The sequence below is a fragment of the Notamacropus eugenii genome, chromosome 6 (genome assembly GCF_028372415.1).
Source record: "Notamacropus eugenii isolate mMacEug1 chromosome 6, mMacEug1.pri_v2, whole genome shotgun sequence".
NCBI lineage: Eukaryota > Metazoa > Chordata > Mammalia > Diprotodontia > Macropodidae > Notamacropus > Notamacropus eugenii.
Window position 1 is genome coordinate 104,254,210 of NC_092877.1, and position 22,647 is coordinate 104,276,856.

Consider the following 22,647-nt stretch of genomic DNA (forward strand, 5'->3'; position numbering starts at 1 on the left):
TTTTAGACCTTGTTGCTCCCCAAAAGCATTTACTTCTAATTACTCCCTCCTCCCATTTGCCCTCTCTTCTATCATTCCCCCACCCCAGTTGTCTCCTTCTCCCCTACTTTCCTGTAGTGTAAGATAAATTTTCATACCAAATTGAGTGAGCATGTTATTCCCTCCTTAAGTCAAATGTGAAGAGAGGAAGCTTCACTTTTTCCCTCTCACCTCCTCTCTTGTCTCCTTTATTGAAAAAGCTTTTTCTTGCTTCTTTTATGAGATAATTTGCCCCATTCCATTTCTCCCTTTCTCCTCCCAATATATTCCTCTCTCACCCCTTAATTTTATTTTTTTTTAGATATCATCCCTTCTTATTCAATTCACCCTGTGCTTTCTCTCTATGTATGTGTGCATAATCCCTCCCACTACCCAAATACTGAGGAAAGCCTCAAGAGTTACAAATATTATCTTTCCATACAGGAATGTAAACAGTTCAACTTTAGAAAGTCCTATATGATTTTTCTGTCCTGTTTACCTTTTCATGCTTCTCTTGATTCTTGTGTTTGAAAGTCAAATTTTCTACTCAGTTCTGATCTTTTCATCAAGAATGCTTGAAAGTCCTCTACATCATTAAATGACCATTTTTTCCCCCTGATGTATTATACTCAATTTTGCTGGGTAAGTGATTCTTGATTTTTTTTTATTTTAATTAATTTATTTTTTTAATGTTCTACAATCACTACCAAAAAACTTAGATTTTTACCCCACCACTTACCCCACCAGCACCCCCCTCCCTCCCTAAGATGCCATACAATTCTATATAGGATCTACATATACTTTCCTATTGAATACATTTTCACTATAGTCATGCTGTGTAGACAAACTAAAATAAATGGAAGAAATCATATAACAAATCAAAACATAATACACACACATACACACACACGTATACAAACATGATCTGCTACATTCTGCAAATGAATTCCATAGTTCTTTCTCTGAGTGTGGAAGGCATTTTGCCTTAGAAAACCATTGGGAATTATTTTTTTTTAAGTTCTTGAATTATTACGAAGTTCCAGGTCTACCAGAAAAAACTCTTGCACACTGTGGTAGTTGCTGTGCACAAAGTTCTCCCGGTTCTGGTCTTTTCACTCAGCATCAGATCATATGAGTCCTTCCAGTCCTCTCTGAAGTCTTCTTGTTCATCATTTCTTATGATGCAATAGTACTCCATTACATTCATATACCACAACTTACTCAGCCATTCCCCAATTGATGGGCATCCCCTTGATTTCCAGTTTTTGCCAACTACAAAGAGTGCTGCTATAAATATTTTTGTACGTGTGGAACCCTTTCCCATTTTTATGATCTCTTGGGGATACAGTCCTAATAGCGATATTGCTGGGTCAAAGGGTATGATTCTTGATTTTAATCCTAGTTCCTTTGACTTCTGGAATATCATATTTCAAACCCTTTGATCCCTTAATGTAGAAGCTGCTAGATCTTGTATTATCCTGATTGTATTTCCACAATACTCAAATTGTTTCTTTCTAGCTGTTTGCAACATTTTCTCCTTGACCTGGAAACTCTGGAATTTGGCTACAATATTCCTAAGAATTTCTCTTTTCAGATCTCTTTTCAGGAGATGATTGGTGGATTCTTTCAATATTTATTTGCCCTCTGGTTCTAGAATATCAGGGTAGTTTTCCTTGATAATTTCATGAAAGATGGTGTCTAGGCTCTTTTTTTGATCATGTCTTTCAGGTAGTTCCATAATTTTTAAATTGTCTCTCCTGGATCTATTTTCCAGGTCAGTTGTTTTTCCAACGAGATATTTCACATTACCTTCTATTTTTTCATTCTTTTGGTTTTGTTTTGTAATTTCTTGTTTTCTCATAAAGTCATTAGCCTCCATCTGTTCCATTCTAATTTTTAAAGAACTGTTTTCTTCAGTAAGCTTTTGAACCTCCTTTTCCATTTGGCTAATTCTGCTTTTTAAAGCATTCTTCTCCTCCTTGGCTTTTTGGACCTCTTTTGACAATTGAGTTAGCCTATTTTTAAAGTTGTTATTTTCTTCAGCATTTTTGGGGGGTCTCCTTTAGCAAGCTGTTGACTTGCTTTTCATGATTTTCTTGCATTGCTCTCATTTCTCTTCCCAATTTTTCCTCCACCTCTCTAACTTGACTTTCAAAACCCTTTTTGAGCTCTTCAATGGCCTGAGACTATTGAATATTATTTTGGAGGCCTCTGATGTTAAGCATTGCTCGTCCTCATCCAAAAGGATGGAAGGAAATACCTGTTCACCAAGAAAGTAACCTTCTATAGTCTTATTTTTTTTCCCCTTTTTTTGGTCATTTTTCTACTTTCTTGACCTTTGAGTCCTTTGTCAAGAGTGGGGTATACTCTGGGAACCTGTAAGTTCTCATTTCCTCCAAGGTGGCACAATCAAGGGCCTGTGCTCTGGTTTGGGAGCTACCAAACCTTTTCTGCCCAGGATCTGCAATTAGAATTCCCTTTCCAGAGCCTCCACCAGGTACACTCTGAGGTGAGACTCAGATCAGCAACTCAATTCCCTCAAGGTCTTTAGGCAGAGGGCTCCAAAATGGAAACTGCTGCCACTGCCACTGCCACCAGCACTGCCTCCTCCTTCTCCATAGCAGCTGCCTGGGGCTGGGGTTAAAGGAAGACTCTGCTCCCTTGTTACCCACTTGAAAAAGCTTTCTCACTGATCTTTGAAGCTGTCTTTGGCAACTGTGGGTTGAGGCATCTGAGAACCACCACTGCTGCTGGGGATTCTGCCTCCAAAGCCTATTCTGGGTCCTGTCCCTGCCACACTTCACTGTTGGGCCCACACCAGACTTCGTTTTGCTTGGCTCTGCACCCCTTGTGGTAGACCTTTCCTGTGGCCTTCCAGGTTACCTTGGATTGGAAATTTCTTTTCACTCTGTCGTTTTGTGTCTTCTGCTGCTCTAGATTTTGTTTAGAGCCATTTTTTACAGGTATTTTATGGGCTGTAGGGGAAGAGCTAGAGTATGTGTGTCCTTCTACTCTGCCATCTTGCATGGAGCTGACTTTCAAAGCATGGTCCATGGCTATGTGTTTGTCCCCCCCAGGGGAAGGTCCCCAGAGTTGTTTTCATCCCTGCCATGGTTCACTCCTCATGTGGGTACTTCAGAGTCCAGTCTCCACAAGCATGTCTGAGCCAGAGCCTGGGTTCCAGAAGCCGACTGGCAGGCAGGATGTGCTGGGGTGCACGCCGAGATTGGGTATGTGTCCAGGGTGGGTTGATCCCCTACTGGAACTGCTGTAGGGTGGGTGGAGGTGGGTGACGTGGACTTTGCAGAACCACTGTCTGCCTCCTTCATGAGCAAGACTTGGTGCTAGGCCTCCAGTCCCACTGCTCCTTCACCCCGTGGTACTCTGAATGGCTGCTTCCCCTTGAGTTCTGCCCACCTAGAGCTAATGGTGCTTCACGTGGCCAGAGCAGAAGGGTGAAGCATACTTCTCTCCCAAACCCAGGACAGACAATCCACCCCTCTATTCTGGATCCTGTCGTGAGAGACAATCTCAGCTACTTAGTTACCTCCAACAGCCCCTCCAGGGTTCAGCCTCTCCAGTGTTACCTTGTCTTGCTTCAAGTTGTAACACTTGAATTTGTCTTTCTAGGTGCATCGTGGACAGGCCACCCTGGCTACAGTGTTGCTGCTTGGAAGATGCAAATGGTTAAAACTTATTTTGATTGCTTCTGAGGCTCAGGGCTTTGAACGTCTTGGAAAACTGAATGTAGGTGGTGAGGTTTGTTCATGCTCCTTAATGGAGTACAGTGTCAGATGTTTACAGGGTTACAAGTACTAATGTGTTTTTCCTCTTTGTAGAATGGGAAATGACCTTTTCATGTTGGGCATTTATTCTAGTAGTTGGGGAAAGATAAAATCCAAAGTATCCTCAAAACAAACTGCCTATAAGGGATTTTACAATTCATTTGGAAGTTTTGAGATCAATGATATACAGTTATGTGCTACTTTTGAAATAAAGAATTATGGTTTTAAAAAAGGTGTTTTTTAAAAATTGCTAATGGGGGCATGAGCCCTAGCCCCATTTGGTAATGTTTTTAAGACTATGTTTGAGTCTCTAGTTTTAAGACTAGAGACTAACAGACAGACATACTAATTTACTAAATTGACAGATTTAAAATGTAGATTCTTTCCAGTTTCCATCAAACTGGATTTGTAGTAATCTGAAATGTATCTTGCTGTGTGGAATCTTAACTTAACAGGTAAACGCATATTTATTGACAAATATGAGGGTATCATTTTAGTGTTTTTTCCCCCAGAATATTTGTATTGTTTAGAATCCACAGATCCAACAACATCTTGGGCCATTTGGAAGACAGAATTCATTCCTTAAGGTTTGAAAGTCACTCTTAGTGCCCCATGAATCGTTACAATATTAGATTTTAGACAGTTATCCAAGAATTTGTGTTGACAATCATGATAATTAACAATCAGAATTGGAACTTATTTGTTCTGGCATCTTTTTCAGCATATTTCATTTCAAGTGCAATTCAGTTTGGTGATCCAAGTTCAACTTTAAACTTTGTAGGTCAGGAAATATAAGCTGCTGAAGCTGGGATTATCTGATGCTAGTTGTCTTCTCCAAAGATTAAGAAGTAATCTGATTTCTTCATGATTTATAAAAATAAGGCTTTGGGGGAGGGGTTCCCACTGGAGGTATTGATGGTCTCTCTGCCTTCACAGTAGGGTTTAATAAATGTATGCTTGTTATGGTATCACTGGTGTTAGCCTGAAAAGTTAAAAAGTCAGATTTGGGTGAGTTCAGATTCTAAAACCAGCCTTCCCCTCCTCTTTCTTTCTCTCTCTCTCTTTACCATTTCTAAATGCACAATATTAGTCTAAGGCTATGGCCTGGCCTATTTTAACAAGGGTTTTTACATTTTAAAATGTAACAAACCATTCAGACTTGACTCTCAGGCTGTAGTTTGCTAATTGTCTCTCCAAAAATTAAGAAATCTAATAGATCTTGAATTGGAAGGTGCTGCATAATTTCCCAAATATAATCTAGCTTGTTTTCTTCCTATTAAACTCATTAGCCATCTCAGGGGCTGTCCAGGACATATGACTGATGGTCTGCCCCATTTAAATGTTTAATAATCACTCATCTTTGTCCATTTGGTTGTTCCATGGAAAGTTGCTAGGCCATTCTGTTTTGAAACTGAAATACCACAGATCTCATTGAAGAGGCCTTGAAGCATTTTGATACCATGAAAAGCAATGGTATTTATGAAGCAGAGGATCTAAAGGTTGTCATCACATATTTGGAGTCCTTTATCTATTTGGGCTCTTTAGAATGTCCTCTATGGTACTGAACACCTTTGGTGAACAGATCTCCCTGTTTTATCCCTTGCTTGATACTGATAACCAGAAGGTCATCAAACAGTTCTCTGATTGTCTCTATTAAGGAATCTTGTATGAAGAATGGCATTCACTGCAGTTTAATCTGACAAAAGAACAGGGGAAAAGATCAGAAAAGGAAACAGAAGCAAAAGACATTCTTCTGTTAAAGTTATTTTATGTACTTTCATTTTTAATTGTTTATAGTTTGCAGTATTTTAAACTATATTCTTTCTTCTCACCAAAAAATAAATGAAAATGAGTGATTTTTTTGTCTTTGTGAGCTTTATGTAGGGGAATTTCTACCATTGTGGTTACTTGCTATATTTCCATCATACATTTTATAAACATCCATTCATTTGTGTTAATAATGTTTTTTTAAAAAGTGAAGTCATAATTGTTTACGTATGCTTATTTGGAATTTTGAGGGGTTATTTCATATATTCTTTAAGAACTTAAGGCATTCTTCATTTCCCATTCTGTAATTCTGCCCTTTTTCTTTATTTCCATTGGCCTTCCCTTTTCCAGGCAACACATGTACTATGATGTACTTTGTTAAAATGATTCTTACTATCTTTGGTCAGGGGGTTAACAACATAAAAGGGAACTGGACAGAACATACCTTTTCAGTTGTTACAATTCTTTATTAAACCATGGGAAAAGCAATATAGATATATACATAGATACAAACACATGTGTATATAAACACATATGTGTGCACACATATGGAAAAGATATATAAATATATGATGTTTACATAATAAATATACATACATATGTATATATATCATGGAAAAGGCATTAGCTATAATGGAAACTCTTCACTGGAGTAATTAGTCTTGTATTGGAGTCTATAAAAACAACCAGCTACTTTGATTCTGAATGTTTTTACAATACTTCAACATCAATCTTTGCATGTTCCATAAGGTTTTTGTAATGTGAAAATTTTCAGTGCTCAAAATTATATTCCCCCTCAAAGTATTATTTCAGTCACATTTGTGATACATACTAGAAAGAACATAGATTGTGTTCTAACCCTAGGTCTACATGTTACTAGCTCTGTGACCTTGGGCAATTAATTTAAACACTTTAGTTTCCTCATCCCTTAACTGAGGAGAATCAAATAGAGTACTACACAAATGTATACTCTAGTAAAATGAGACCAGAATTTAAAATTCCCTTAAAATGGGGTCGGTTTGCTTTTTGAATCACTATATGGTCTTTGTCCCATAAACTTCCTTCATCCAGTGGCTGATATCCTATAATCTCATCAGGTTGTTTGGAAAAATTAATTTAATAATCAACTAACAAATGATACATACTCTACAGGAGAGGTGTTAAACATGCTGAAGCCCCCCACTGCGGCCTGAACCAGACTGAAAAATAATGTCTTTTTTAAAATTAATATGTGGCCTACAAGGATCTTTGCATATAGTTTAGTAGCCTGTTTCTCTTTGACACCACTGCTCTACAGAGTTTATCAGGTAGTTTTGGAAAATGTCCTCATTTGATTAAAGACTGTTATGATCCACCTCCATTACACTAAAGTTAAGGATGCTCTTAAACCACAGATGTCTGAAATTTTAGGTGGCTTATCAAGCTAAATTGATGGCTCTTTGATGCCTTTGTAGCTTTCCCAAACTCAAGTGAAATCAAGCGCTCCCTTTTTGAAATTCTTGTAGCACTTTGGCTCTTATCTTTTATCATTTTTTATCCACATTTCTGCCTTGTATCACATTTATTCATAAACACATATTTTCTTTATCCTCTCCCATTAGATTCTAAGTTCCTTGATTCCAGAGACCAGATTTTTTTTATTCTTTGAATCCACAGCACCAGTATAGTATCTTAAATGTAGCAAATACTTGATTGTTTGTTGAATTGTAGGAAGTGATAAGGTTGGATTCTCGAAATATCTTTTTATTTACCTATTAGATGAAGTAAATGATCATAATAAAAACCCAATATCTGTCTGCCATTTAAAAAGAATCAGCATTGCCTAGCTAACTGTAACTTTAAAATGACTTAAACTTCTATCAGAGGGATTTAGTAGATTAGCTTCTCCTTTAACAGAAATGTAATGAGGCCTCCTTCGCATGGCTTTGTTCTAATTCTGAAAACACAAACTGCTTGAAATTCTGTTTGAGCCTCAACCACTGACTTGGCTACTCTACCTTGATCCAGAGGGATCCATTTTTTTCCCTTCCATCTGTAACATGCAGACCAGGCATTTAGCCTTTTTCCCTGTCATGGTAGAATTAATGAGCCACCAACCTGGCATTTAAAGGCATTTCAATTAATAGATATTTAATGACAAAAACTTAAGGTTAGAAGTGAAGAATTTTTAGACCTCTCCCAGTAGGTCCCTTTCTCTGCTTTAAATTTCCAATTTCTAAATTTAAGCAAATAAGAAATGGATAAATCTTTCAAGTGATAATACCAACTGAAAAAGGAACTGATAAGTGTTTACCTTTAAAATTATGAGATTTTCAGCTTTAAATAATTTTGTCACCTACAAATAGATTTTTCATTATCAGAAATTATTTCACATGCTGGGACGAGAATAAATAAAATGCCTTATTGGAAGAATGAGGATATCATAAATTGTAAATGATAATTCTTTGCTGGTGTCCCAAATACATTTTTATGTACTTGCAACAGGGCATTGATAAAGCTGACTTACCATTATACGTGCTTACTAGAGTTGACATTACACTAATAAGACACATTCATCAATACAGACAATTAAACATTATGATTATTTTCTAATACAAACATCAAACACCCCAGGAACAAACCACTAACTTGATCCCTAAAGGTCCTGGTAAGTGTGTCACTTAATAGCACTCATGACAAGATTCCCTCTGTAAAACCTGTGCCATGTATCTCTCTCTGAGGTGACATTCTGTCAAGTATTCCCACTGCTTTCTAGTTAAAAAGGGATGTTCACATTTCCAAGAGCAAGGAACAATGGGTTCTATCCTAGTTATAAACCAGGAGCAGAGAGATGTTCAGTGCCTATGATAGGTTTTTATGGTGCTAGATAAGGATGTTTGTAAATTACATCTAAGACTGGAGACACAAAAACATCATTAGCAGTTGCTTACCAAATGTGAGAGGCACACATGTTATTAGTAGCTGTTTACTAAATTTGAGGGACACACATCATTGCCAAACTATACCATTCAATTGCTTACCTTATTATAGAAAACTACTTAGTCACAAAATGGAGGCTTAACACAAAATGGAGCTGTTCATCCTAAATTAACATACTTATTCCCACTACAATATGCTTAATATTAACCAAAAATGGGGTTAACCTGAAAGTTGATTTTTGAAATTGCTATATTCCTAAACTTTCATCAGAAGGCTTTCTATCTGCTGAATATAGGCAAACGTATTTTCTTATTGAGAATTTTTTTTACCTTTGTGACATGACACATTGCCTTCTAATATATTGCTTCCATAATCTGATATTTGAATAGATTTCTGATTTCCCTAAATGTATGCTCCTTCCTTTAGGCCAGATCACAAGATTTCTCATACTGCGGTATTTCCGTATGTTTCTTTTTGTAAATTATCCACACAGAAACTACCTCATGTGTTAAGGCCTACCTCTGGTTCTTTAAATATTTTGTAGGTAATATATTTCTCTAAGGCTGTCCATCTCCACACCCTTACTCTTACTAGAGAATGGATAGGCTTGACTCTTTTTCTTTCTTTTCCTTTCCTTTCTCTTTTGGTTACAAATATGTATCACCAAGCAAAACAAATTCCCCATTGGCCATGTCCAAAAGATATGTCTCAATCTCCAATCTGAGTCTGTTACCTCTCTCTATCAGGAGGTGGGAAGCATGTGGCATTGTAAGTCCTCTGGAATATTGGTTTGTCATTGTATTGATCAGGGTTCTTAAGTTTTTCCAAAGTTATTTGAAAAAGTTTGTTTGGTTCATACAAGTCTTCCCAGGACCTATCTATCTCAGCCAAGAAAGGATAGCATGTCTAAAAATAACCAGTTTTCCACTTAGGATTCATGCTAATACCTGGATAAAAGCATTGTGTCCTGCTTAAAAAGGTATTTTACTGGGAGTCAACCTGATCATACTTTATGTTTTTATAGTTGTAGGGGGTTTATTAGTAGAAGAGCTAAGATACATACCTCCTTATTTTCTTTAATAGAGGGGGCTATGAGTATATAACATTGCCTATACTGTCAGTGAAGGTTGATATATTGGTGTTTTTGATGAATTCCTTTTTGTTCTCTTTCTTTTCTGTTCTCTGATATATGAAGTAATTCTCTGGCTAGAAGAGAGAGAAAGAGATTCACAAATATCATGATATTAAAATAAAAGATATCAAAATATTTTTAAATAGTAGGGAGTTATTCTGACCTATCCAAGTTGGCTAATTTACTATTTATCAACAAAGCTGAAATTAGAAACTGGCTGGATTTCCACTCTAGTATTATTTCCAGTAATATTTAACTATAACCAGAAAGCCACCATATTTAGTACAGAAGGAATGATGTGGTCTATTTTAAACTACTTCATTATCTACTTTACTGTATGTGTTACATTTATAAAGGTAACAATTTCTATTTGAAATAAATAAATCTACACTTCAGACTGCTTTTGTCTGTTCATAAAGGACTGGAAAATTGGAAACTATTCTCAAATAAGAATAAAGGAATATAATAGCTTAGCATGTATATGGCACTTTAAAGTTTGCAAAATACTTTATGAACAATCTTTCAATTTATTCTCCTAACATACCTGAGAGTACATGCTATTTTTCAGATGAGGAAACTGAGGCAGACAGGGTAAGTGACTTGGCAGGGACACAAAGCTAGTGTTTGAAGTTATATTTAAATTCAGGTCTTCCTGACTCTAAGCCAATGCTGTATCCGTTCTGCCATCTAGCTGTATCAAAAAAGTGAGGCCAAGAAAAATAAAGTGACATAACTCATATTCAAAACGTGATCCTAAGGTTTAATATTCAGTACTTTTTCCATTGCCCCATGTCCCCCTTCTCTCTATGTCTAAAGAGCCATTCTCCTGCAAAGACCCTTCCTTTGACTATGTTTCTCCTTTTATATCACATAGCTGTCTATTCATCCTTTTCTCTTGATTTAACTCCCCCAAACCTAACCTCTTCCTGGGAACCAATACTTTGTTCTAGCCACATGGTTGATAGGAAAGGTTCATAGTTTGCAAGCAAAGTGTTTGAGTTAGCTAGAAAGAACCATAAATGGCCTTTTAGGCAGAGTAAGAAATTAGAATAAGTAGGTAGAGAATACGTACTCTGGAAGAATGGGAGCTAGGACGAAGTTAGATTAGTAGTGCCAATATACAGAGATATTCGTCAAGGATAACAATTTGTTTCCTACTGCTCAATTATGCATTTATACTATTCTTGAGTATAATAGAGAAAAAAAGATTTGTTTGACATCTGGCTGATATTTGGCCGGAATATTCCTCAGCGTCAATTTAAATTAAAATCCTAAGAGGTTAGTATCTTATGGTAAAAGGACCACTGCACTACGGAATTAGAATAAAACACCCTCAGAGGTTCTTTCAGGTCTGAGTCTATAAAAACTAATTTAATCATCTGAGAACATCTCTAAGAACTCTAGTAAAAGAAGCCTGAGACCAGGAGACAGATTGAGTTAGGGTAGAGCTGGGAACAGGAGACAATCTTAGATGAGGTATGCTTTAGTGGTAGCAGGGAAAGAGAAAGCATGATGAAATATTTGCCAGTCACTTTGTGGGGGTAAGCCTTGAAACATTTTCTTTGCCCTTGGTGCTTAGTAAGGTCTTCTAGTGTATCTGTCCTGGTTGGCTTAAGCCTTAAACTGCCCCCAGGGGAAAATGTGTTTGACTTGGCTGCCATCAGCCTTTCCTAATTTGTGTTCTGGTTTAGGAAAAAGATGAAATGATATTTTTTTTTTTGGTGTCAATTTGTCAAGAGACTGTCATATTTGTTTTTATTCCTTTTTGTGTTGTTAACTTTTAATCTTAGCATTTAAAGGAAAATAGTCTCCTAACAAGTCTTAATTTTCTTTATAAAACATACTCAGAATACTTGCATAGACAAGAAGAAGAAAAAAAGCCTGAAAGGCATTCATGTGAAATGTACTGATATGTACACCTTTTTCTGTTTGGACTCCTTTGAAGTGAAGATCAGAGGTGGTCCTTTCTCACTAGCCATCTTTGATGTTTTTCTTTGCTATTGCTTCAATTCCATACCCAGACAAAACATAAAATAGGGCTACATATAATCATCCTTCCATGATTAACTTAAATTAGATATTTGTCAAAGAAAACTTAATCTGTTACCATTCAATTATCTTCTTATGATGCTGTAGAATATCTCAAAGGAAAAGATCAATTTAGCTGGTGTTATTTTTTAGCATCAATTTCAATTTAAGCCATGAGCCAGTTTTAAAATTTCCTTAACAGACTAAAAACAAATGCATCAAAATGCCTAAGAAAAAGTTTGATTTACTATAGTTTCAGTGTGATGTTTAATTAGAAACTAAATCTCCTGGCAGTCTAGAGTGTAACCCCTTGCTCACTATGCTCCACTAAGATGGGAAGAAAGAAGAATCTCCAGGAAAATGCTACGAGCTAAATCAATCCTGCCTATAAAACCTAGAAAGCTGGAATTCCCCACAAAGCTCCCACTAAAAGAACCAAAGATTCAGGCAGGAAACCAGTCAGTCTAGAGCCCCAAGTGTTGTAGGACAGGGATGTCAAACACATGGTAGAATAACTCAGAACCACATTAAGATGTACTTGAGAAATATTTAACAAAATAAATAAAAATACAATAGAACACAGAAATATGTGCTTTTTCCAAGCCAATATACAGTTTGCATGGATCCTTATGTATGACTTAGTGACCCTTTTCTCAATTTGAGTTTGACACCATTGTTCTAGGACATAGCCTATGTACTAATCTAGGAAGGAAAAACATTCAAGGATGAGAGAGGAATATCCAGTAAGGGGCCAAACTGTGACAAGAAGCAGTGGGAAATTGGATCATTGGTTCTAGCTAGCAACAGCGTGATGAGTGACAAAAAGTGGCTGGAAGTTGGGTCCTGAGTTCCATCAACTGATGGAACCCTCCTAGAGTTCATGAACAGAAAGAAGATACAATACCAGGAATGTTTGTTTCCTCCTGGTGGAAGCAGCTGGCAGAGTAGTTTAAATTCAAACACCTAGAATGTGCTACTGAATGAAAATGGAGAAAATTATGCAACCATTCTAACTTGGTCCACTACAAATTTAGGTTACACAACCTGAGCTGGACCCTCACTGCTGCTAGGCAATCCAACCATACATCTCTTATCAATTCACTATCCTACTCTCCAGAGAGGCTCTTCCAAGCCTTCTCATCCCTCCTCAAACTTCTCATGGTTCCCCCCTCCCTCAACTGAGAACTTTGTCTCTTATTTTATTTTTAAAAATATTTTATTTCTGTATCAGTAAGTACCCCAACATACACAGGAGGACCTGCTATCACATGTTCCTAGATCTGCCTTCATAAAAGGAAAGGCAATTTTTGAGGGGTTATCTCCTTACAAGCACATGTATCATTCCTTTAACCAAGTACATATATCATTCACCTACTTCAGCGGAGTCAACACCCTGAACTTCAAAGGAAATACAGAGAAATTACAATTCAACCAATATGCCTTCCACTGCCTGAATTCAACAGACAGTTCCAACTGTCTGACCATAGTTACCAGAGAGGGAAGCATGACATCTGGGTTCTCAAAGCTAGGGGGCTCCTTTAGTGGCTTCCCAGAGTCCCCATCTGGCCAAACAAACACTTCCAGTCAGTAAACTCTAAAATAAAACTGCACCTCAGAGTCTTTATACACTTTTTAGAGCCAGAGGGCATCATATCCCTTAAGAACCACTGCCTCATTAACAAAAGAGGTGTACCTCCTTACAAATCTTCCCAGGCCCACAGTGGGTGGGAAAGACTCTCCTTAACCACATTCAAATAGAGGCACTATACTTCTTGATTATACTAAAACAAAAACAACAAAAGATCCTATTTTACTTGCCATTACAATTTCTCCCCCAATTACGTTTTTTAAGTTTTGAATTCCAAATATCCCTCCTTCCTTCTTCCTCCTTCCCCCTCCCTGAAAAAAAACAAACCTGATATTGTCTGAATACAGATTGGAGTGTACTATTTTTCACTTTCTTTCTTACATTTTTTCTGTTGTTCAAGTACAAAATAACTAATATAGAGATGTTTCACATGATTGAACATGTATAAACTATATCACATAATTTACAGAAAAAAATTGAAACCATTTGCCATGAGCTCCTTTTCTCCACTCTTCATCTCCTATCACTCAGGTGCCTTCTGTCACTCTTTCCTCCTTCACCCGTCTCTTATGATGAAATGGTCTTTCTCCTTACCAAGGCTAATTCCTCTACTTATTCAAGTGATCCCACTGCATCCCATCTCCTCCTATAGATTGTCCCCTCTGCCATCCTTACTCTTTTACTTATTTTCAGTGTCTCCTCTACTGGCTCATTTCTTATCACCTAAAAACATTCCTGTATCTATCCCATCCTGAAAAAAAACCTTCACCAGATCTTTCCATTGGTGCCAATTATGATCACATATCTCTTCTGCCCTTTGTAGTTAAATTTCTTGAAAAGGACATCTCCTAAATAGTGCCTCCACTTTCTCTCCTTTTACTCTCTTCTTAACCCTTTACATTCTGGCTTCTGACCTTATCATTTCCACCAAAACTGCGTCTCTAAAGTTACTAATGATCTTTAGTTGCCATGCCTAATGGTCTTTTTTCAGCCCTCATTCTTGATCTCTCTGCAGCCTTTGACACTGTTGATTAGGCCCTGCTGCCTGATACTTCATTCAACTGAAATTGCTCTTTTCATAGTCATTAACGATCTCTTAATTGTCAAATCTAATGGCCTTTTCTCAACTCTCATCCTTCTTGACCTTTCTGCAACCTTTGACAATGTCCATCACTCTCTTCTTCTTTTCAGACATATTAAAATGGATGTCCGGTAAACATCTTCAAATCAGTGTCTAAAATGGAACTCATTCCCTTTTCTCTTAAACTTCCTCTTTCTTACTTTCCCTAATGCTGGGGAGGTAACACAAACTTTCCAGTTCCTCAGTTTTGCAATCTAGTAGTTTACTCTCACCTCAATCTGCTGTCAAGGTCTGTTGAGTTCATCTTTGCTACATCTCTTGAATACACCCCCTTCTCCCCTCTGACATTGCCACCATTCTAGTTTAGGCCCTTATCACATTATACCTGGACTTTTGCAATAGCCTGCCTGCCTCAAGTCTATCCCCACTTCATTCTACCCTCTATTTAACCTAAAGTTCAATTCTGATTATGTCATCCGCAACTCATTAAGCTCCAATGATCCCTGTCACCTCCAGGAAGAAATACAAAATCCTCTGTTTCCCATTCAAAGCTCTTTATAATCTCCCCCACCTTACTCCCTTCCCAGTCTTTTTATGCCTTATTTCTTACTATGAACTCTTCATTCTAGTGATACTCTGGCTTCCTTACTCTTTCATGAACAAGAACTTCTATCAACTGGCTGTGGGTATTGTCTCTGGCTATCCCCTACACCTGGAATATTTTCCCTTCTCATCTCTACTAATCTCCGCAGCTTCCTTTAAGTTTCAATTAAAATCTCATCTTCTACAGGTAGCCTTCACCAACCCCTCTTAATTCAGTACCTGGCACATAGTAGGCACTTAATAAATGTTTTCTGATTGAATTATTTCCTACTTATCCTGTATATAGTTTGTTTTGTATATATTTGCATATTGTCTCTCCCAATTGATTGGAAGCTCCTTGAGGGCAGGCACCATCTTCTGTCTTTTTTTTTGTTTTCTAAGCACTTAGCACATACCTGGCCCATAGTAGGTCTTTAATAAATGCGTATTGATTGATTGAAATTGTGTCACTGGAATGCCTAGGTTTATGCAATAACCATAAGCTGGTTGAAGGCACCTGGGTCTGGAAGGTGCTATCCAAATGTTAATTATTTTTTTTAACATATTTGATTGTATTCCTTTTGCTTTTATGGGTATATAACAGCTAAATCAAGATTATATGATAAATTCTATTATGTAATATGACACAATAGAAATATAGTAAAGAGGAAGAGTGAAGAATCTCTCCTCAAGGGTGGAGGAGACATTAAGAATTGAATTGGATAAATAGATACTACACTCCTAGACTAACTAAGGCAAGTACTATTAATCACAACTGGAGGGAAGGAAGAGGATAGAAGTAGCCAGCTCTCTAAGAGTCATAGAGAGTTTGATGTTCCCTGGAATGCCCACTGGTGTTGGATAGAACACATTTTTGCAAGGATAAGGATTGAATTGCCAATATCTTAGCCTTTATTTGTGAAGAGGATCATGCAGGACCAGTAGTGTTACTGGGTAGTATGGCAAAATCATAATTTCACAAAATCAAAATGGATATATAATAAATTATTCATATTTAGAAACTTCCGAGTTTTATAGACTAGGGATCTTAGAATCAATTTAAGATTTATTGAAGGTTATTTTGCATTGCCTAGTACTTTACTACCTGTTTCCCTTTTGGGGAAGGAGGGGTGTCAGGGAGAGAAACTCAGGACTCTTCTACTAGTGCACATTCTCCTGGAATTTTTTCTGTATCCTAGGACACCCACTGTGGCAGTTCTCCAGTTTCTTCTTCTAGGAAGCCCAGGAATTGGTTCACTTTCTTTTTTTCTTTGCCACCATTCATCCTTTTATAGATTTCCACGTTTGTTGCAGAAGTGGACACAATGACAAAACTTGTTCTTACTCTTCTGTCCCTGAGTAAATAGACCCTTCTGAGGTTTTCTAAGGTTTCTGCTCTTAATGAATATGTTACAACTCATTTACACTCTTACTGCTCCTAAGCTCATATTCTGAAACCCAACTGGCCAGTTCTATTTGGATAATGCTTTTTCCCTCCCTCTCTCCCTTCTTTCCTTTCTTCTTTCCTTCCTTCATCCTCTTCCTCTGGCCACATGGGGGAATCATACCCTTACATGTGGGTTCTCTGCTCAAAGGAATATAAATTTTGATTGCTGAAATCTTACAAGATATCTTGGGATCTGGGGGCTGGATTTATTTTTTCTTCTTTTCCCTACTTATTTATTCTATCATTAAAAAGAAACTGGCACAATTAACTCTTTTGTCCCATGTAGTTTCATTTATGATTTCTGGAAATTGAGCTCTGGAAAACCAGGCTTTGATAAAACCCACTGGGCTTCAAATGGAACTACCTGACCATGTCTTAAACCCAAACCACTGTAGCTCTCACTGATTGGCCAATAATAGGTCCCAGCCCAAGCCCCAGTTAGTCATTGTTTTGATGGCTCAGTGTGTGTGTGTGTGTGTGTGTGTGTGTGTGTGTGTAAATATCAATTGTAAGTGTTCTGGTCAGAAAAATTGAGAGTCTTCCCCTCCTAGTTTGATTTTTTTTTTTTTGAGGAGCAAATTAGGTCATCTTCTGCCTAACTTTTTACCTAACCTTAAACGATGGAATAGGTGTTGCTTCAAACTGAGACCTGGGAAAGACCATAACTTAAAAAGGCCAAGGTCTCCCATTGCATCTGGGCTCTGCTCCAGTTGTCCTGACCTATGTCTTGCCACTAGACTCAGATGACCCCAGAGGAATAAGGCTGATGAACTTTGCTAAGCCCTGTCTCACTTAAATCCAATTCACTTGCAAGTCAAGACATCACCCTCAGGGTGTCATCTGTCCTCTTCTAGAACAAAGGACCAATAGCAACAGTAAATAGATCACTCAGTGCTTAGCTCAGAGGATGAGATAATCTGCTTTTTCATCAAGACTCACTCTTCCATTTTTTTTTCTTGCTCATATCCCCTCCAGTCTTTTCTAGTACTTTACTCCACCCATATTCTCCCCCCCTTTCTTGCCTTCAATGTCTCTTCTCTTTTAGCTCTGCAGACATCTACAATTTCAAGTCTCCACCATCCCTAAAAAATTCACCAAAAAATGCTTCCCTATTTCCTACTCGCTCTCTCTTTTGTCCCTTTATTGCTGACTTTCTAGAAAGAATAATCTACTTTTCCTCCTCCTCTGCTTTTCCCCTCCTCAGTTACTTTGAAGCTGGATTCACACTTCCTGAAACTACTTTGTCAAAGTTCAGCAATGACTTTTGATTTGCCAAATCCAATGGTCTTTTCTCATGCTTATCCTATTTACCTTTCAGTAGCATTTGACCATGTTTACATTTTTCCTTCTAGACACTTTAGACTTGGCTTCCTTGACACATCAGCACTTGAAGTAAAAAGAGTGTTGGACTTGACGTCTACAAATTTCCACCTAAATGTCTTATTGCACTTTAAACTTAATTTGTTCAAAAATGAACTCATCACATTAAGTGGCGTCATAGTATAGTGGGAAAAAACATTCTGCATTTGGAATTAAATGACCTGAGTTCCAATCTCAGTTCTATCACAAAAATTTCCTTGGGCAAGCCTGTTAAAATTTGACCTTCTGTCCCCAAGATCATATATACATATAAACAAATATACGTAACTGCACAGTCTCCTGAATTAGATTGTGACCTCCTTGAAAACGATCTTTATTTGTATCCCCAGCGCTTAGCACAGTGTCTGCCGTACAGCAAGTGCTAAATAAATGTTTGTTGACTTGATAACCTCTGTGTCTCAGTTTTCTCACCTGTAAAATGAAGATATTAGATTAGATGGCCTCTGAGGTGCTTTCAAGTTGGGGATCCATGATGCTATGACTAAAGAGTTTACAGGGGATATTATTATACTAGGAATACAGATCTCGAAGATGAACATGACCTAGATTTTGCAAGGTTGGGGTGGAAAGAGCAGGAAGACATCTGATTTTCACTCTCTTCACACTGGCATCACTAGGGGCAGGTGTAGCAGCCAGATGGAAACGGACTCAGGACCAGGGCTATTTAGGGGAAGTAAGGAAATAAGTGTTGAGGGAAGATGAGCCAGGTACATTTCAGAATCTGGGGAGGGAAAGGAGATGTCTATACAGGAGCAGTGGCAGCTTCGGGAGTGCGGACACTACCACTACCACTATCACCGTTCCAGCTTTGGAGGAGATGGGGGAGAAAGGGTGCAGAGAGGAAGGCGGAGGAAATACCAGAATGGAGGTCACATGCGCCTCCTGCTTTTGGCCAATAGCAAGTAGCCAGGCGCTCCTCTCCCTCCTCCCCAGCCCTCACCTTCCCTATGATTGGTGGACCCACCCCTTCCCGCAGGCACCCGCGGGCCAGGTTCTCGCGAGGGTATGGGCCTTTGTTAAAGCCCGGCCACTGCCTCACCTTTCTCTCTTCTTCACGGCGGCGAAGGTGGAGCATGCAGGTGTCCCCCCGGGGCCAAAGGTAGTCAGGGCCCTTTGGCCTTCCCTCCTCCACCACTAGTCCCCTCTCGCCCCACGCAGCCTCGGCCCTGGCCGCAGCCCTTTGAGTCTTGACCGTCCCGGAGCTTGGTGTTGGAGACGGGGGAAGGGCGGGAGCCGGAGGGAGGGCGGCCCCCGCTGGGGTCGGGGCCGGCCCTCGTGGGCGTGCGGGTGGTCCTGGATGGGCCGGGTACTCGAGGGTGAGGGGGTACTTGCGCCCCCGGGGCGGGGGAAGTATTTGTTTTCGTCCACGCTGCTACTATCCACTCTAAAGCTGCCTGTTCCAGGACCCAGCCCCCAGAGGCATGGCCAGGTCAGAACCCGGCTCCAAGGAGCCGAAAGGAAGGCGGGCATCCCTGGGGTAGGCGTCGTGGGTGGGGCGGCCCTGCAATGCCACCACGGGGGTGGAGAGTTGGGTAGAAGTGGAGTGGCATGGATTTGGCAGAACCGCAGGCCTTGCGGACCGAGGCCAGGCCTCCAGCCCCGCTGCACCTTCACCCCGCGGTGCTCCGAATGGCCGCATCCCCTTGAGCTTTGCCCACCTAGAGCTGATGGTGCTTCACGTGGCCAGAACAGAGGGGTAAAGCACTCTTCTCTCTCAAACCCGGGACAGACAATCCGCCCTCGGTTCCGGATCCTGTCGTGAGAGACAGTCCCAACTACGTAGATCCACCGCAGCCCCTCCAGGGCTCAGCCTCTCCAGCGTTACTTTGTTCAAGTTGTAACACTTGAATTTGTCTTTCTAGGTGCGTCGTGGAAGGGCCGCCCTGGCTACAGTGTTGCCGTGTGGAAGATGTGAACCCTTAAAACCCATTTGCCATAGGAACAGGCTGGCGCTGAGGGCTTCGAGGGCCTTGGAAAATTGAAAGTTAATATATGATTTTGCAGTTATCAGGTAGTAAGATTTGTATCCCTAAAGGAGTATCTTAAGTTACCATTATATGTACATATTACCTATAGGGATGCATTTGCTTTAGTCGTAAAAGATCAGCTTTTGTATTTTTCCTGCCCTTGATAAGAAGTAGTATAAAATGACATTTTTAAACAGGACCATATGCTGTTTTAATGAATATTCCCCCTGCCCTAAGAGTTTTCAGGAATTTGTGTAAACATAAAATGGCTTCCCCTCCATGAATGAGAATTGCAAGCACTTAGGTTACATTCCCAATGAAAATTAGGAGGTGTAGTAAAATGTGAGGGAGGGTATAAGAAGTACTAAAAACAACCCTTTTATGTAGCCTATTAAGGCTGATAGTGCTTTAAGAGGCTAACCCAGAAAAAAGGGTATAATAATTCTCCATTAAACCCAAACTTGAGATTTAAAGCTCTTGTTTGGATCCTGTCTGGAGTTACAACTGAACATTGGTAGGTTTGAGGGTTTCTTTGCGGTTTCTTAATTTTGCAGATCTTTGTAAATAAATTCTTGGAGTACTTTCACTATAAAAGATCAAATTAAGGTTAAAGTTATCCAAAGCTTTGGTTAACTTAGTTTAATGCTGTTAATAAAAAGAACTTTAGTTAAATGAAGTATTTTCAGAGGATGAGGGGAAAAAATCTGAGATCATTAAATATAGACACATTTTCTCATTAATAATGCACCAAGGAATAGTGCTAGCATTGGGAAATAACTCCTTTAATGGAAACTAACTGAATATGAGCTAAAAATAGAGACTATTCATATTGCAGAACTTCTTGCATCAGCAGTACTGACTACCTTTTTTTCCCCTTTTTTTGTAGGTAGGAAAAATACAAGCTGGGATGATCTGATTCTGAGACACCTCCAAAAACCTTTATTGCACTGCTGTATAATTCCCAAGGTGTGACCATTACATGAGACTAGTTTTTTATTGTCTGACTTGTGGAAGCAGAGAAGTGACCCTAGTGGAAAATGCTTCACTTTGCAGAAAAAAATACTATCTTGGTCCCTGAATCAGTATTGTAGTTAGAGTATAGAAAAGCATGCTTCCTGGTGATGTAAAAATGAGTGACCGTTACTTAGAACAAAGAATTCATATCAAACTTTGTGTAAAGCTAAACAAATCTGCCAGTGAGACACTTGAAATGTTAAAAGAAGCTTATGGAGATGAAGTAATGTCGAGAGCAAGAGTTTTTGACTGGCACAAAAGGTTTAAGGAAGGTAGGGATGATGTCCATGATGATGCACGGAGTGGGCGCCCAATCACCCACAGGACCAGTGAAAATGTTGAAAAGGTCAGAGATTTAGTTCGTTCAAACAGTCGATTAACTGTGAGAATGATGGCTGAAAAGTTATCTTTAGATAAGGAGACAGTTAGACTTATTCTGAAGGAGAATTTGAATATGAGAAAGGTTTCTGGGAAGATTGTGCCTTGTACAGTTTCAGGAGATGATGCTATTGAGGGGGAGTTAAAGTAGAGGAGTGTAAAATCTTTCATTGGAATTTGTAGGATTAATTTAACTTTCAGGGGTTTTTGCCTTATTCTGTTAAATTCCATTGCTATAGAGGCTTAACCTAAAATAAGCTTGACCATCTTCAAACATTTTCATTAAGTGTTCTTGGTATGAAATGTTGAAGGAAGGTATAAATGAAAGATGAAAGCAGTGATGACATAATGGATTTGGCACCTTCTAGTTTGTCATAGAGGAAGAACTAGATCTTTTTATTTTATGCATGGAGTGGTGTTGCTTATTTCCTAAGGTTTATCCCATACATCTCAAAGTTGGGTAGCTGGTAGCTCAAGGGTGAGCCAGGACTTGTCATGTAATGTATTGAGAGCAGATTGACAAGGTCTGTACATATGTAAAGAAAATAGTGCTTTCGGCAGAGAAGTAATGAAGGCTCACCTTATAACAGGACAATGCTTCAAGCAAACCAGCGAGTAGAATACCATGAAAAAGCTGTTGGAAAAAGGTAGAAAAAGGCTTTGGCAAAAAAACGTAATTGTAATTTTAGTTTGAAATTAACTAGTAGACCCTTGATTATATGAATTTCAGTTTTAGCTACTGAAGTTTCTCCAAGTTACTTGAATCCAAAATCTTTTCTGATTTAGAAAATCAGAATTTACATTAGAGAAATGAAATTTATTTAGTGAGAAGATTAATTCCGCATTGATTGGCAACTAATACTTTGATGAACTCTCTGGATGGCATAAGGCCTAAACTCTTTACAGAGCTAATAAAATGCTAAATGACAATGCTGCTATAAATGTTGATGAAGCCACATTGACTTCAAGACAATTTTAATAAAGAAATACATAGCGTGGTTAGTAATTAATGCCATATACTTGGCATATAGCTAAGATTTGGTAGATTGTAAGTCATAAGACTTAGCAGTTCAATAAGTTATGTATAACTATAAGTTGTCTTTTCATTTTAAAGGTTTGGTCAAATGAATTAGTATGAGTTGAAAAACTGTCCCATAAAATTACTATAAACCATAAAAATTGAATAACTTTTTATAATTATTAAATGTCAGATTCATTTGGAGCAACTTTGAAAGGGAATGGAGCAGAAGGATAATCAGTTTCTTAATGTTCTGGATTACTGTTCTAAAATTGGGAATAAAGTGTATTTTAGCTAGAACTTGTTTTGGTTAGCAAGGTTATTATATAAAGTATATAAAAGTAACAACTGGATTTTCAAGAAACCATAAATGACTTTGAAATTGTCAAAAAAAAAAAAAAGTTAATTGCTAATATCTACATATTTAGTATATCTCATTGCAGGATCTTAGTCTGGTCACATCTTCCCTTCCTGACAAGGTGCAATACTATGTTATGCTTATGTTACTGATTTTTTAAAATTTGATACTCAATACAGATTGAT

The 22,647-nt window shown here is 38.4% G+C and overlaps 1 protein-coding gene and 3 non-coding genes across 4 annotated transcripts; all 4 read left to right on the top strand.

Annotated features, from left to right (window-relative positions):
• Window positions 1–3,427: 3,427 nt before the first annotated feature.
• On the top strand, window positions 3,428–3,549 carry LOC140512950 (small nucleolar RNA SNORA26). Its single transcript, XR_011970002.1, has one exon. It is a non-coding gene; the product is annotated as a small nucleolar RNA SNORA26 (small nucleolar RNA).
• Window positions 3,550–18,724: 15,175 nt separating this feature from the next.
• Window positions 18,725–22,404, top strand: LOC140511606 (protein GVQW3-like). The gene is made up of 3 exons (XM_072620769.1): window positions 18,725–18,826; window positions 19,590–19,738; window positions 20,581–22,404. The coding sequence occupies exon 3, from the start codon at window positions 20,803–20,805 to the stop codon at window positions 21,235–21,237; it is 435 nt and encodes a 144-aa protein (XP_072476870.1). The 5' UTR covers window positions 18,725–18,826; window positions 19,590–19,738; window positions 20,581–20,802; the 3' UTR covers window positions 21,238–22,404.
• On the top strand, window positions 19,378–19,498 carry LOC140512949 (small nucleolar RNA SNORA26). Its single transcript, XR_011970001.1, has one exon. It is a non-coding gene; the product is annotated as a small nucleolar RNA SNORA26 (small nucleolar RNA).
• LOC140512948 (small nucleolar RNA SNORA26) lies at window positions 20,078–20,200 on the top strand. Its single transcript, XR_011970000.1, has one exon. It is a non-coding gene; the product is annotated as a small nucleolar RNA SNORA26 (small nucleolar RNA).
• Window positions 22,405–22,647: the final 243 nt, after the last annotated feature.

What these genes read in the sequence shown, in the direction of transcription:
- LOC140511606 (XM_072620769.1), top strand. Translation starts at nt 20,803, where the DNA reads ATGCTTCCTGGTGATGTAAAAATGAGTGACCGTTACTTAGAACAAAGA.